The following is a 15,675-nucleotide window of genomic DNA, read 5'->3' on the forward strand; positions in this document are numbered from 1 at the left end:
TTAAAACAAGATATGAGAAAGAAAACTTCAATCTCTAGCAAGGCTGTTCTGGCTGTGCAACTTGTCTGCCACTTGCAGACTCACTTTTACCTGTGAAGTAGCAGAAAGAAGAAATACCAGATCATGAATTGTGGCACAGAAATGCAGGTATGAGAGTTAAAAAAAAAAAAAAAAAAGTGAAAATGACATTTTAAGTTTCTATTGTCGAGAACACCTTAAATATTTCCTGAAACAGAGTCAAATGGCAAAGTTGGACAGATAGCACGAACCTCAGACCATGTCATCAGAACAATGACAACTCCAGAATACTACGCACTATGTCCTGGTTCAGCTAGAGTCAGTACCAAAGCTCATCTGATTTACCTCCACTGGATCAAGACCCTTGTGATTATGTCCTGATCTGAAATTCACAGCTCCTTGTTTTTACTGAGATAGAGAAAACAGACACCCTCCTTCTTCATAACATTCCTAGGTGCTGTTACTACTGTATGCCATCCAATAGCCTCATTTCAGTTTATTTACTATAGTGGAAAAGAATCCACTTCATTAATAGGGAAACGATTGACCTCTGGTGAGGCTGCAGCTTGAACACTGTGTTCATTCTGGGGCTACTCACTACAAGAAGGACATCGAGGTGCTGGAATATGTCCAAAGATGAGCAAACAAAGCCAGTGAAGGGTCTACAGAACAAATCTAATGAGGAGTGGCTGAGGGAACGGGGGTTGTTTAGAATGTAGAAAATGAAGCTCAGGGGAAACCTTATTGGGCTCTACAACAACCTTAAAGAAGGCTATAGTGGGGTGGGGATCGGGCTCTTCTCCCAACCGCCAAGAGATAAGATGAAGGGAAAAGGCCTCAAGTTGCACCAGGGGAGGTTTAGGTTGGATATTAGGAGAAATGTATTTAATGAAAGTGTTTTGCAGCACTGGAACAGGCTGCCCATGGAAGTGGTTGAGTCACTATCCCTGGAGGTATTCAAGAAGCGTGCAGATGAAGAGCTTAGTAGCATGGTCTAGCGGTGGACTTGGCAGTGCTAGGTCAATGGTTGAAATAGATGATCCTAGAGGTATTTTCCAACCTAATTGATTCTATAATTAATATTCAAATCCCCTTAAGTTAATATCTTTATATTACTTTAGCTTAATCATTTATAACTCTGTAACACTAACCTTTGTCCTAGATGCTTATTTGGGAGCAGCTAGCTACATCAAGAAAAAGTAAGGCTACAATAGTTGATCTCCCCCCTTCAAAAAGTTTCTTACTTCATATCTGCAATCAGCATCCTCAGAATACCAGTTCAGTTATTTGGGCTATGCAATACAATTTTATATACACATTTAATGCTATTCTTGCTTTAACTTCAAAGGATACCTATATTGACACTAATTCTGTTAAAGGTACAAAATGTCTGTCTGCATCTAATATCTTCTAAGTACATTTTAGTTGCTATCTGCATTTTTTAAATTCTGAGAAGGAAGAGAGTGGAAAAAAGACAATTATGTAGGTGTTAATCACATGGGTGGGAAACAAATCAAGCCATTGCAGTCAGTGACTGTCTCTGCACAGCTGTGTAGGACTCTCCATGCTGAGCCCTGAAGTCCTGATTGCTGGGTAGAGGAAGTCTGGCTGTGCATCACTTGCACATTTGTGGAAGTCTGAGGGGTGCACCAACTCTGACCATAGCCAAGGTGAGGTTACAGCAAGCTCAGGAGGTGTCCTGCACCTGGTAGGCGGGGAGTCAGGAGATAGGCCATAATCCTGACTATAGTTTACTGATGCACTGCCAAGTGATGATGGACGTGGAGTTGTTTTTTAAAGTATTTTGAAATATTTGGCAACTAGGCAGCTTCTTCATTGTGTTTTAACTCATTCATTGTTTTTGCTGCTTTCACATTTCACAGACTTTAGACCCAGTCCTGCATTGGCTCCACGGAGCAAGGCTTTTTTCCTTACAAAGCTATTTGAATGATCTACAAACTCAGTTTCAGGTAGCTTACAAATATCTAGCCCCAGGAACTCTGGTTTATATATATTATGAATAGTCATTTGGTATTATTTCTGTAAACCAAGAAATTATTATACTAGTTTCAATTTGCTTAATTTGCCAATGCAATAGAAATTCTGCATTTTAATTAAAGGATGAGGAAAACTTCAAGTAGCTATAACAATGGTATACAACCTAGAAGCAGGGATGAATTTATGGGGAAAATCAGGACTAGTAAAGGGGAAAAGGGAAAGTTTAAAACATACTGTCATTTAATGCAACAAAGGTCTTAGCTTTTTTTTTTTTTTACTTTTTTGTGAATAGTTATTCATGAAGTAATAAAAGAAAATAGTAAGATTGGTTTTTAATGTCACTGTGAACAGAATATTATTTTTGTTTAATGTAAGCAAGAGTCCCATAAATCTATTCTGTTGTCTAAATTACACTCAAATATACTATACCAGATGTGTCTGCAAATGTTATCATCTTAGTTTTCCAAAGAAACATGTTATTTTGGAGAAATGTAGTTTCATTTACTTACTTACAATGTTAATCAAAAAACAAAGCAAGAACACTTACAAGTCCATTTGCCTTTTAAAACAAATCCTAGTCCATTTTCTATGCCTATTACATTTTTGCTGAAATGGTCTACAAGGACCTCTGCTAACACAGTGGCTTTCTAACTTAGGTACTTTTATGAGCGCATCATTTAACAACCTTCATGCTGCCCTTATTTTTAGCCAGTACTTTTCTGCTCTGGATTAAAACCAGAGGCTAAAAGGAGCAATTTAAATTGCTAACTCCAGTACTGTGCAGCTGCTCTTTCCATGGCAGGCTAATGGTAAAGTGTGAAGGTCAGGTATCTCTAAATTGTACACAGTAACAGATGAGTAGAGTACTAGAATAACCAGATTCTCTTATTAATCTGGCTATTGGCAACAAATCCTTTGTTCCCTTACCTGCTGAAGTGGGAATAAAACCACTACCTCTATAATTTGTGCTGCTTTTTAATTCATTGTTCAGCATCCCATGACAGAACAGCGTATTAAAGCAGGCAGCCTGAGCTGTTCAGTGGAAAAGTGAGTAACCTAACCCAGCAGTATGCAGCAACAGTCACAACGGGAGAGACATGGAGAGGTTACATCTATTATGCTTTACAGTTCTGCAAAACTGAGCATAGAAACAGATACCAGGACATGATCTACTATATAACAGTAATAAAAAGAAAGTTGCCCTGAATAAGGTATTCTTTCGAGACTGGCTTATTGTCTTGTAATATTTTGGGCATTTGCCATATTCCTCTTTAATAAATTTCAATGTTACAATAGGTAAAAGTAAAATCCTCTCCAAAAGGAATCTGTCTGTGAATAAAGCATCTGGAATGTTTTAAAATGAATCAAGAGTCCCCAATACTAAAGGAAAAAATAGGCCTTTCGTATTGTTTTGTTTTTTAAAAAAAATAACAACAAAAGTCAAACAAAACATTACAACACTATCCCAAACTAAGTTTATGAAGAATGTTGAAGGAGACAGGAGCATACTTTCTTTGACCTGAAAACTGAATTAATAAATTCTTCTTACGGTGTATTTAATTTGTGTATTCAAGTCCTTTGTTTATCAGACATTCAGCATACTGGCAACTCAAAAAAGCAGGAATATTGGCAGGAGCAACATTTATATGAGTAACAGAATACACTACATCAGTGCTTTCTCTAAGAACCACTAACAATATAATTTAGAACAACAGCCTTTTTGCTTGCAATTACAGTTGCAGTTATTTTAGGTGTGACATTAAAGATCAGTACTTTGAATCTATGGAAGTCTTTCTGCTTCTTGCAGACATCACTCCCATGTCACAAGAACCTGTATGACTCTTACTGATAAAATCTTGCTGGACTGGAGCTGGCTTCTGTCAGTAATGGCAAAACAACAACTTACGTGAAGAAGGAGAAATTCACAGATGAGAGGTATGAGGTGTTTTTTGTTTGTTTGTTTGTTTGCTGTTTTTTTTTAATGGAAATGTATTTGATTAAAAAAAAAAAAAAGAAAAAAAAGAAGTAAAACATCATTTTAGTGACTATGGCTAGCCTTAGGGCGTAATTCATTCAGGACAATTAGAGTACATAAGCGATCCAGAAATAAAACTCATTTATTAATTTGACTTGCAAATCATTTTTACCACCTGAAGGAGAGGGCCTTAAGCTGATTAGAGGTTTCCCTTACAAAATACCTTATTTTATTCAATAATCAACCTGTTTAAACATCCCCTTGTATGAAGTATAAAGAAATGTGACTTGCAACGATAGTTCTGTTTGTTTTATCCAGAATGAGATACCTAAAAATCCCTCAATTTGTATTAAATTATAAATATAAATAAATAAAAATGCATGTACTTACTGATATATCATCACTAAAATCTATTTCATCCAAATCAAGGTATTCAGGGGCTTCCATTATTCTTCTATGGACATCTTGCGTGCCTCAGCATAGTAGTAAAGACCTGATTAAGAAAAGAAAAATGGATTGTCTACTAAATAGTCAAAACTTCACATAAATAGTTTAATATAGTTACTAGACTGTTGAAAACATATAGAGTGCATGGACACATCTTCCATAAATTAATACTAAAAGCTAAACATTTTTTCAACTCTAATCTGCATATCAGGTAGAAGTCATTTGATTTTTTAGAAAAGATAGCTAAGTGGTACTTGAAATGGAAGTCATAAATACTTTATCCAGCATCACTCTGTCTTTCTAGAAGTTCAATATAAGCATAAACACCTAAGCTGTTGAGCATACTCACCACCCTTTAACCACAGACATTAATGACCTATCTTCTCTTAAGGATGTTGTTACTTTACTGGCCAGAACACAGCAACTTCTGCTATTACAATTTTCCTCTGCTCAAGAAGGCAGAAAAGAACTGAGCAGCATGCTGTGCACAGAAACCACAGTCCTATCACACCTTATCTCCACTTCTCCATACAGACACAAAATGCAGACAGTGCTTTATAGACTGGTGGTTTATCTGTCCTCAGTCTGCAACTTCACTTCCTCCTGAACAATAACCAAGGCAACAGCAGAAGTATATCTACGTGCACTGATTTTCAGGGCTCTTCAACTTTTTCTCACTGCAAGGGGAAAAGGAAGCAAAAAATTCTCTTCCAAAACAAGAAATTTGTCCGGAAAATTCAATACATATTTATGAACAAATTGCAGTTTAAGCATTCAGAAGATCAAAGATAAAACACTCATAACTTTCTTAATCCCAAGTAGAATGAAGTCTTGCATTGTCACTAAAGACAAGTATAAAAGCAGAAGTTAAAGTGGAAGAGGAAGCTATTTTAGAAGAAGATGATAAAAAAGTGATAATCTTTTTACATGATGTGAGACACTACGTAAGTGTTAAGTATTATTATGGAAGGAAATTGATCCTGTTAGTACTTGTACATAACAAAAGGAAATGCCTGAAGGAAAAGAAAAAAATGCAAGCCCAGATTATCCATATGGCAATTGCCAAGAAATACATTTATGAATACTGACAAGTCAGCTGTGTAGGTCTAAATAAAATCATTGTATGAGTCACTTATATGTGGGTAAGACTGTCCACTTTTCTGCAGGTGTTAAACTTACTGGCAGACAAAATCTTAATCATGAGTCTCCTTCTCCTTGATAACAACCCCGACAAGCACAAAGCTGATCCTAAGACAGATGTTGTTGAAAAGTTGTTGAAAGAAGAACCAAGAAGCACATTTATAGTTTTAAGCTGAAAGAGCTGGAAAACATTTTTTTTTTTATTTTTTCACTGAACTACTGAAGGCAAAGTATTCAGTATAATTTTATAATTGTGAACGAACAACTTCAGCTACCTATTTTTGTCTCTTACTCTGGCTGTTAGTCTTGAGTGAAGCAAGGGAAATGAGATAGCTACAAAAGGTAAGCACAGTATAAAGCCCTCATTCCAAATTTATGTGAGAAAATGGAGCTATAACGTAAAACTAATCAGAAGGTGTTCATTTTTCAAACTTCCGAAATGCTAAATTTATTCTTAGAGGGAATCACTAAAATCAGACAACATCTTTGCAATGAAAGGAACTAGCTGTGAATAACGGTGACACAGATTCTTCTTATCATTGCCAATTTTGCTTCCTTAAAAGAAGCATAGAATTTCAGAATACTTCTCTTTTTTAATTTAATTTAATTTTTTTTTTTTTTTTTTAAGATTTGTGCTTTATCATGTATTTGGGCAACATTACAGCTTACTTGTGGCAAAGTGCTGTATATCACATATACCATCAGGACACTAACAACTAAGTTGCTTGTACAAGCACAAGACCCCAGAAAAACAATTTCTGTTTGTTTATGTACATATATATGTGGACACTTGGTGATCACTGTTGCATAGGCACCATTTAGATTCGGCCAAATGACACAAAATCTCCACTGTTAACCATTTTAAAGTGAGCAATTTAAGAGCCAAAATAGCTTCTGCAGAGCTACTAGAATCTCCCTTATAATGTAATAGTGCAGAACAAGACAAAGAAATGAGGCAAAACAATTGGTATGGAACAAGGCTACAATGACGTGCTCAGTGGTATGGAGCACAGAACAAAGTTACAAGTTTTCATGAATATTAAATGGATTAAAAAAAAATTAATCCCAGTATGTTTAAAAATTAATGGAAGAGGTAGATAAAGCTACTCTAAACATGCCACATAATAAACCATCCTAATGTGTAATCTCAACATTATGTTTTTCTTTCTTTTTCTTTATATTATTTTTTACTGTTAAAACTGATTTATTTTGGAAAAATACACCTGCCCAAACAAGAAAAAGATATAACTTTGATAAAATAACTATAATCCTGGCTACCACATATCTCAAGATTCTCAAATGAAAAGATCTCCTCCTTTTGAAATTTTTTAAATCCTAAATTACAAGAAGCCATAGAGGAAAACAAAACAAAACAAAAACTACACTGCATCCATATGTGCTGATGAAAAGGCTGCATTTCAGCTGGAGATGTATAAACCTCATCATGTCTGTCCACAGTCTTGTAACATTATTTCCCCCAAATAGTGTCTTCCGTCTCCTTGAAAGAAAAAGACTATGAGACACAGAAGGGTTGAAGAGAAAGTCAGTAACCAAAACAAACGGATTTTCTCTGTGGAAAGATTCTCTTTCTGAAGATGGTGCTTGGTTATGTGTAAAGACAGGGAACAAAACTCATGCTTCGCTTGCTATACTTACAGATTTTCAGTTTTTTCTCAATGCAGTGAAACTGGACATCAACTGGGTGAACAAATACTATTACTAAATACGATTTTCCATGACAGTACCTAGAGTGTTATTCAGGAGGTGCACTTTCTGAAACAAGTTCACAGGGTGGAACTACACCATATATAATGCAAAACACATGGTAAAGACAGTACCCAGGGTTGTGACTGTTTTGAGACCTTTGCAATGGCTGAATCCAGCATATCATCAGAGGTATACACAATTTGAATAGCATTCACAAGCAGACAATAAGCAAACTGGTGAAATTAAAGGTAAAAATAATTACAAAGTTGCACCTGCCAACAATGGATGATAACAGATGAATAATTTATTCCCAAAATAAATTTCCTAACTGTATTTTGGAAGCTGTACATTAAACATTTTATAAAATTTTAACCCCCAAAAGGTATTTCCTTTCTGATAATTTGGCTTGCAGGAGAGAGACATACACATACATACTTATACAAGTAAAAGAAATCCTGTCTGCCCAAAGTATTCAAAGCAAATAGGAGAAAACGGCATAAAACATCATCTAAAAGTACTCAAGAAAAAGTGTTTTTTATTGTTGCATGAGACATTTCCATTAGGAGAAGTCATACAGCTAAAAATTACCACACAGAAATGTGGCAATAGTTGTATTGGCATAATAATATCTTGCATATGTTGCATTGCAACAGATACTGAACAGTGATTAAGTAGCAAAATAGAACAAAATAGGAAAACCACTATCCTTTTCAAACAACAATTGTAGCTGTTTTTCCAAAACAGATTTCCTCTGATGTTGTCCTTCTATGCTAAAACTATTTGTCTGAACCCAAATCCTGTTACAAACATTAAATACAGTTAGGTGAATCAGGAAAATAAAAATAAATAAATAAACCAAAGAAAGCAATTTACAGTAAAAATGAAACAAAACAAAAAAGCAATGAAGTAATAGATAATGGAAACAAATCTGATAATTTCTGCGAACACTAAAACTCCACCCTATGCTGATGGCAGGCATTGCCTACAGGTGGAAAATTTACATTGTTCGTGCTTCTTCTTGAACCCAGATCAAGTCATGGATTTGTCTCAGCTCACAGACTCAGAAAACAGCCATACCAACAGCAGCCCCAAGGGACTGGTATGGACTGCCACATGAGGATGAAGAAGACTCACTGTGGGAACACTGGGAATGCTTTAAAAGCCAGTCCTGCCACTGATTTTGCACTGGAAAGTCAATGGCCATTGTCTTATCCATGCTGATACACATCAAGCAAGAACAAGGCTACACAGATGAACATTTGCCTGTTTGTCAATTAACTGAGCGAATGAAAAGACGGGTATGGAGGCAGAAAGTAAATAAGCATCAGGTTCAGTTTCTTCTTCTGTTTGTTCAGTGCGAAATTGTGGAGTAACGAGGTTGTAGTGAATTCAGTAGCTTCGGAAAGGAATCTGACCCAGTACCTCAGCCAAGAACAGTCTCAGCGTTGCTCATGAAAGACTAAATCCAAGAGGGTGCACAAGGGAAATGTTCTTTATTGAACCAAAACAAAACAACTGATCACTGGTAATTGAGAATGTATCATTTTAATTATTTATGGATATATAAATAGCAAGAACAAATAACAATAAAGATTTGCTGTTGATTAAATGTCTACTTCAGCTGTAACTAAGAAATCCCGCTGAATGCCACTTGGGATTTTATTTTCCACATCTCAGAACAACTATACCAAAATATTTGGGGATTTACTTAAATTTTCAATCAAATGTAAAGTAAATCAGATGTAAATACTTCTATAGTGGTTGGAAAAGGCTGTTTCCTTAAGCACAGTTAATATTAAAGACTTAGAACTTTAAATCCTAGAATGCCATGATGGTTGCTTTTTAATTAGAGGATACTGTTACATTTTACAATTATATGTTTGAGATAAAGAAATAAACATGTTGCCCTTTCACATGCATCGGATGCTATAGTAACTCAAGATTCATGGGTAGGAAAATGAAGGCTTTACATATTTAAAATAATGTACATGTTTCAAATAACACTTGAAATATGTTCAACTGTCTGAACTTTATTCTCTAGCATTAAGAAATGTCAGAAGAACTTAAAAAAAAAAAAAAGAAAGAAAGAAAAAAACCTTTTTTTTTTTTCCCCCATCAAAAAAGTAGAACAGTGTAATTTTGCATTATGTTGAATGACAGGGAAAAGCCTAGCACCCAATTAAAGCCCACAGTTCAGGAAGGCACAACATCTTACAGCAGGAGAAAAAACCAAAAATGTTGAATTCAGTCCCTCCACCTTTGTATTCCACTTTAACAGTGAGTGAAGCCAGATGAACTTGGCCTTGTATTAGCTATTTTACTATAAAGCACAAGGAAAGCGCTATAACACTGCCATAATTAGGGAACATGGGAACTGCACTACTGAATGAAAGCAAAAAAGCTTGGTCACTGGGTCCTAGCACAGCTAGTCTTGGCTGAGACCACTGCATCTCCAGCCATCACACCGGTCTTAATGCTTTATGCTACTGCTGTCTGCTGCGTGCTGTCTTATGTTAAAGACTATACACTCTTTGGGACAGGTATTGGGTCTATTTCTCTGTGTCTGTCTGGCCTTTTGCATAGTCTGTGTCCTTGTCAATTAACAGAGCCCCTCAGTACAAGAGTAATTCAATTAGCTAATGAACATGATGCAAACACAGTGCAATGGACTTTGGCGGAGGTTCTATATGAAGTTGTGTAGGAGCTCCCCAGAACAACTGAAAATCCTTATTCACTAAATACAGATGGCACCTCTGCAGGTAATAAATGCAGAACATAAGAAGAAAGCATCAAAGACATGAAAAGCTTGCAGCTTCATCTTTATGTCATATGTGTGAGCAAAACCTTAAATAGTATACAAACATGCACTTTTAGAAAAACCCCTCATTCATACTAACATTCTCTTCAATAACACTAAGGGGGAAATTACTTGAATATGATCAGTAAAAATTCAAGCAGACCTAAGAATGTAAAGGGAAACGCTGTAGCACAAACAGAGATTTATTTGTTTCTGAAAGGTATCACTTCAGGTTCATGCATTGAAATAAAATGACAACCTGGCATGGTTAGACTGTGTTAACACTATTAAGTCATTCAAAGATTTGTGATCCACAATGCAGTCTGAAGTGTTAACCACTTTTTGTTACCTTCTAGGGCTCCCAAAGTGTTTTTTTTTTTTTTTTTTTTTTTTTCTAATTATGTTAAATAACATTTTTTCTATTACTTGTTCTGCTCAGTGTCTGGATTGTCGCTCTCTGACTGAGCACCTCTTTTGTACTAGTTTGTTTTATTTACTTTTCTTCATTCTATGTAAGCCAAGAAAAATATATCATGCAAAGGAAATTATATGTCTAGTCAACTTTAAAATATAAAAAAATATATAGAGGGGAAAGCTTAATAGGAGCAGGAAGAGATTTTAAAAAATAAAGATGAATTTTAAAGAACATCTTGTAAGGAAAATGAGAAGTTAACAGTGAGGCTGAAAATGATGTGATTTATTTCAGTGAAGGAATGAATTCTGAGACTGGGATTACCTTATCCCTTATCACGTTTATTCAGAAGTTTTCCTGAGTTTAAAAGTTCATAGCAGCAATTTATAACAGTATGGTACTTCTACAGCAAGTCAAAGTAAAAGCGCTGCTTTTAATCAGCATGCAAGTACCATTATTGCAAAAGCTATGCTGATAGTACAGGAGGAAGGAATGCAGCAAAGTACAATGATTTTCCAACAAGTAAAAGATGCTATTTTTAAAATACAATTTCAGAAAAACCCTGCATTCCAGACATGCAGAAACAATGCACCCGCAACCCTAAAGAGGCACAGATACTTAGCCCAGTCCTGTTCCTAATGCAGTCAATGCATGTTCAGCACAGATTTTAGATGAGAACAAATGTATTTTTCTCTAGTCAAATGTAACCAGACTTCTAGATCTCGAAATTTATCCAACAATGCATATAAAACAATTTTATGGAGTTTCAGAGGAAACTATTTTAAAGAAGTCATGTGAAGACAGGTAATAGCGTGTGGTTCACTTGCTTTATCATATTATGAATTGAACAGAAAATTCTTCACAGCTTGAGGTATTTTGACATCAAGTATTTTTAACAGTTACAGTGACTGGCACTGTACCAGGCACATACGTATCAGGATCCGCAGCGTGACGAAAAAGTAAACAGCAATTTAACAAATATGAGGTCAATATTCAGGCTACTGAGCAACATGACTTACTGAATAGTTGTTTGTATTCTAAAAAAACTTGGAAGGCATCTCATCTCTTCACTGAGAAACACTCCAGATTTCTCATAATAAAACCATCCTTTCCAGCATACAGTTTTATATTTCCTTCAAGATTCAAGCAGAAAGAAAAATGGACTGCAGGCATTAAGCAAGAATGCATGCACTTGAGTTTTCTGGAATGAGGCCTAGAAAAATAAGTATGTTTGTTTCAATTATCCTTGAAGAAGAAACCTTTGGAGTTGGAAATTAATATTTGTTATTTTAAAACTGAAACAGCATACGTGATTCAAGCACTGTACAAAAGCTAATGCACTGTCTGCTTAATCTTAACAGAAAGATCAAAATAAATAAGAGGTCAACTGATCTTATTAAAAAGAGATGTTTGGTTAGTTGTATTTGATTGTTGTTGTGTTTTTTTTTTCCCCTTTGAACTACTACAAGCCTATTTACTCGTAATATGAAATACCATGCTGTTGTTCAATATTAATGTTTACTCCATGGTACTCTAGCTCATATGGCAATTGCTTCAGATATTTCCCACCAGCTAACTCTATTGTCTTTAAGATTCACTGATATGCAGATCAAAACTAGATCCAACAACCCACCTCTTTATATGACATCTGCACATGTACCTATAAATGGAGGGAATGACCAGACAGAAACCTCTCTAGAGTACACAGCAATATTACATGCTACACTATTCCACAGCCTTTACTATAACTTATTTCTATAATGCCACTGTTTGCAGTGATCAAGTAAAAACAGAGGCCATAGTAGGACAATGCATATACTGAACTCAGAGTGCATTTGGGTTAAAATGTACAGTTGCTGTCCTTGATGCAGTCCAAAGCCATACTGCAGGAAATGCAGGTGGTGTAATTTACTTCAGTTTCTAACAATCTTAACTTTTGCACTAGAAATTGACCTTGGCCTGGCTCAGCCACTTATCCACCTGACAACTTGTGCTAGTAAGAAAAGCAGTGCTTTCACTGATGTGCCAAGCACAGAGGTGTAATTTCTACTGAGCACGCTGCAGCAGCATACTTTTCCTCTCCCCCTGTTAGATATTGTTACATGTTTTGTACACAGGGACCACAAAGTAATTATAACTAATAATCATGTTCCTTCCTTCCTTAGTAATTTTCCATATTAAGAAGGGGGGAAAGGGGAGGGAAAGAACGAGATTTTACCTATAATGGGGGATAGAACGAAACAATGCACTGTTCATTCATCTCAGTCATTTTTTTGTCAAAGGGTATTAAACTAGTCAAGTGTAGAAATCATCTTGTAGTTTTACCTAGCTGATTTGCAGTGCTGCTTTCATTCCATTCACCTAAGCTACAGAAAACTACTTCCTGCCAGCCACTGACCCTATTTGGGCACAACATCTGTTCCCTTCACTTGTTTAGAAAGGGTCTTTAAATGGTAATGAGCTTCTGCTTCTTCCTCTAAACTGTTCTACGAATATGTATTTAACCTCATGTTGTCCTCAGTTATGATTCGTTCTCAAAACTTCTTTCTAGGGTCTTCCCACTAAACTTTTTGTGACAGTGTGACATTAAAATGCTGAAGCATTTCTGATAGATGAACGGGGAACTAGTTACCAAATCTAGGCTATAGGTGAAATACTGATATCAATTGAAAATGATCTACTTGGAAATTTAAAATCCAGACATGTAGAGGCACAAGAAATAATAATATTAAAAAAAAAAAAGCTATTCTACTCAAACTATCAAGTTCTTATCATTCAAGTATGAAAGGGTCACTTTTTCCTCAGAAGATCAGCCACTTCACCGTAATATATACTTGATTTTCTCATATGAAATGTTCCAGTGTTGTTCTGGATTTTTTTGGTTGGTTTGTTGGTTGGTCTTTTACCTGTGGGTAAGATTCTCCTGAACCTCCTTTTCTGCAGGCTGAATGGTCCCAGCTCTCTCGGCCTCTCTTCACATGAAAGAGGCTCCAGTCCCTTAACTGTCTTTTTGTCTCTGTGCTGGACTTGCTCAAGGAAGTCTGTGTTCTTCTTGCACTGGGGAGACCAGAATTGGACCCAGTACCCCAGGTGTGGCCTTGCCAGGGCTGAGCGAAGAGGAAGGAGCACCTCTATTGACTTACTGGTAGCACTTGTCCCAGTGCAGTTCAGAAGGCTTCTGCCCCCATAAGGGCATGTTGTTGGCTCTTGGCCAGCTTGGTGTCCACAAGATCCTTCTCTGCAGAGTGTGTTTCCTGCAGGTCAGCTCCCAGTGTGTATTGGTGCTTAGGGTTATACCTCCCTAGATATAGGACTTTGCATTTCTGTTCGCTGAACTTCAGGAGATTCCTATCTGCCCTGTCTTCAACTATACGCATGTCCCTTAGTCGATTTTAACAGCATCACAATCATCTAGTGTGTCTCTCACTCTTCCTAGTTTCTATCAACTGCAAACTTAGTACTGGCACAAGTACTAGCCCTGACAGCACACCAGTAATCACTTGCCTCCAACTAGACTATGCATAGTTGATCACAGCCCTCTGGACCACGCCATTGAGCCAGATTTGAACCCACTTGCCTGCCCACTGATTTAACACACCCTCTGTAAGCTTTTCTGTGCAGATGTTATGGGAGACAATGTCAATAAGTCTCAGTAAACAACATGCACTGCTCTCCCATCATCCACAAGCCAGTCACCTCACTGTAGGTGACACTATCAGGTTGATTAAGCGTGGTTTCTCCTTCATAAATCCATGCTGACTACTGTAGATCACCTGCTTGGCCTTCATCTCTCTTGAAGTGCTTTGCAGGAAGATTATCTCCATTGACTTCCTAGTCATTGAGGTGAGGCTGACCAGTGTTGTTTCCTAGATTTTCCTTCTTGCCATTCCTGGAGACAAGAGTGACATTTGCTCTCTTCCAGTCGTCAGGAGCCTCTCTCAGCTGCCATAACCTTTCAAAGATAATAGAGAGTGGCCTCACACTGGGATCAACCAGTTCACTCAGCACTCCCTGGTGCAAACCATCAGACTCTGTAGGCTTACGTGTTTCCAGTTTAAGTGCTCCCTAACCTGGTCCTGCTCCACCAAGGCCAAGTCTTCCTTGCTTCAGACTTTCACTCTGGTCTCAGTAGCCAGGGATTCCTGCAGCCAACCAGGGTGGTGAAGACTGAGATGAAGAAGGCACTGAGTACCTTGGCATTGTCCATGTCACTTGTCACCAGTTCTCCATCTCATTCAGCAGTGGCCTCACATTTTCCCTATCCTTCCTTATGCTGCTTATTTATTTGCAGAAGCCTTTCTCCTTGCCTTTCACATCCTTTGTCAGATTAACCCCAAGTCAGACTTGGCTTTCCTGGCCCTACCTCTGCAATTTCAGACAGCAGCTCAGCATTTCTCCTGGGTTATTTGCCCCTGCTTCCACCTCTTTTACATTTGTTTGTCATGTCAGAATTCACTCAGGAGCTCCTGGTTCATCTATGCACTGTGTAGGCCTCCTGCCACCTTTTCCTGAACTCCTGATTGTTGGGAGCTCATTACTTGAGCTTGGAGGTAATCCTTGTGTACTGACCAGTACTCTTGGACCCCTCTCCTCTCCAGAGCCATAACACTGGATTCTTCCAAACAGATCTCTGAAGAGGTGTACAAATTAGTATTGGAGGCTGTTCTGTTAACAATTACTTCTTCAAGTATTTATTTTTCGTTATTCTGCTGGTATATAAATCTGTGTGAAATTAAATAAAAAGCAGTATTATTTATCAGCAGTCCTGCCTATGAGGGGAGGTCCCAGTTGACTGGCAGCTAGCAAAGGTGATGCCAATCTATATTAAGAGCCAGAAGGAGGGTCTGGGAAACTACCAGCCTATCAGTCTGACTTTGGTTCTGGGCAAGCTCACAGAGCAGATTATCTTGAGTACCATCACGCATCACCTACAGGACAACCAGGTGATCAAGCCCAATCGGCATGGTTTTACCAAAGGCAGGTCCTGCTAGATGAACCTACTCTCCTTCTATGACAAGGTGATGTGCTTAGTGGATGAGAGAAAGGCTGTGGATGTGGTCTACCTAGACTTCAATAAGGCTTTTGACACCATTTCCCCCAGCATTCTCCTGAAAAAGCTGACTGCTCGAGGCTTGGATTGATGTAGGCTTCATTGGGTTAAAAATTGGTTGCATGGTCAGG

The 15,675-nt window shown here is 37.3% G+C and overlaps 1 protein-coding gene across 6 annotated transcripts in view; it reads right to left on the reverse strand.

Moving 5' to 3' along the window:
- SNCAIP (synuclein alpha interacting protein) overlaps positions 1–15,675 on the reverse strand; it is an 88,747-nt gene that overhangs the window by 49,863 nt on the left and 23,209 nt on the right. For all 6 annotated transcript variants that reach the window (XR_014319262.1, XR_014319263.1, XM_082782469.1 and 3 more), the window contains exon 2: positions 4,382–4,484. Coding sequence is in view for 4 of the 6 variants with exons in the window: in XM_082782469.1 (XP_082638595.1) it covers positions 4,382–4,438 (57 nt within the window). In the remaining 2 variants the exon portion in view is untranslated. The remainder of the gene's footprint in view (positions 1–4,381; positions 4,485–15,675) is intronic.

The sequence above is a fragment of the Aythya marila genome (genome assembly GCF_965140915.1).
Source record: "Aythya marila genome assembly, chromosome: Z".
In the NCBI taxonomy this organism is placed as follows: domain Eukaryota; kingdom Metazoa; phylum Chordata; class Aves; order Anseriformes; family Anatidae; genus Aythya; species Aythya marila.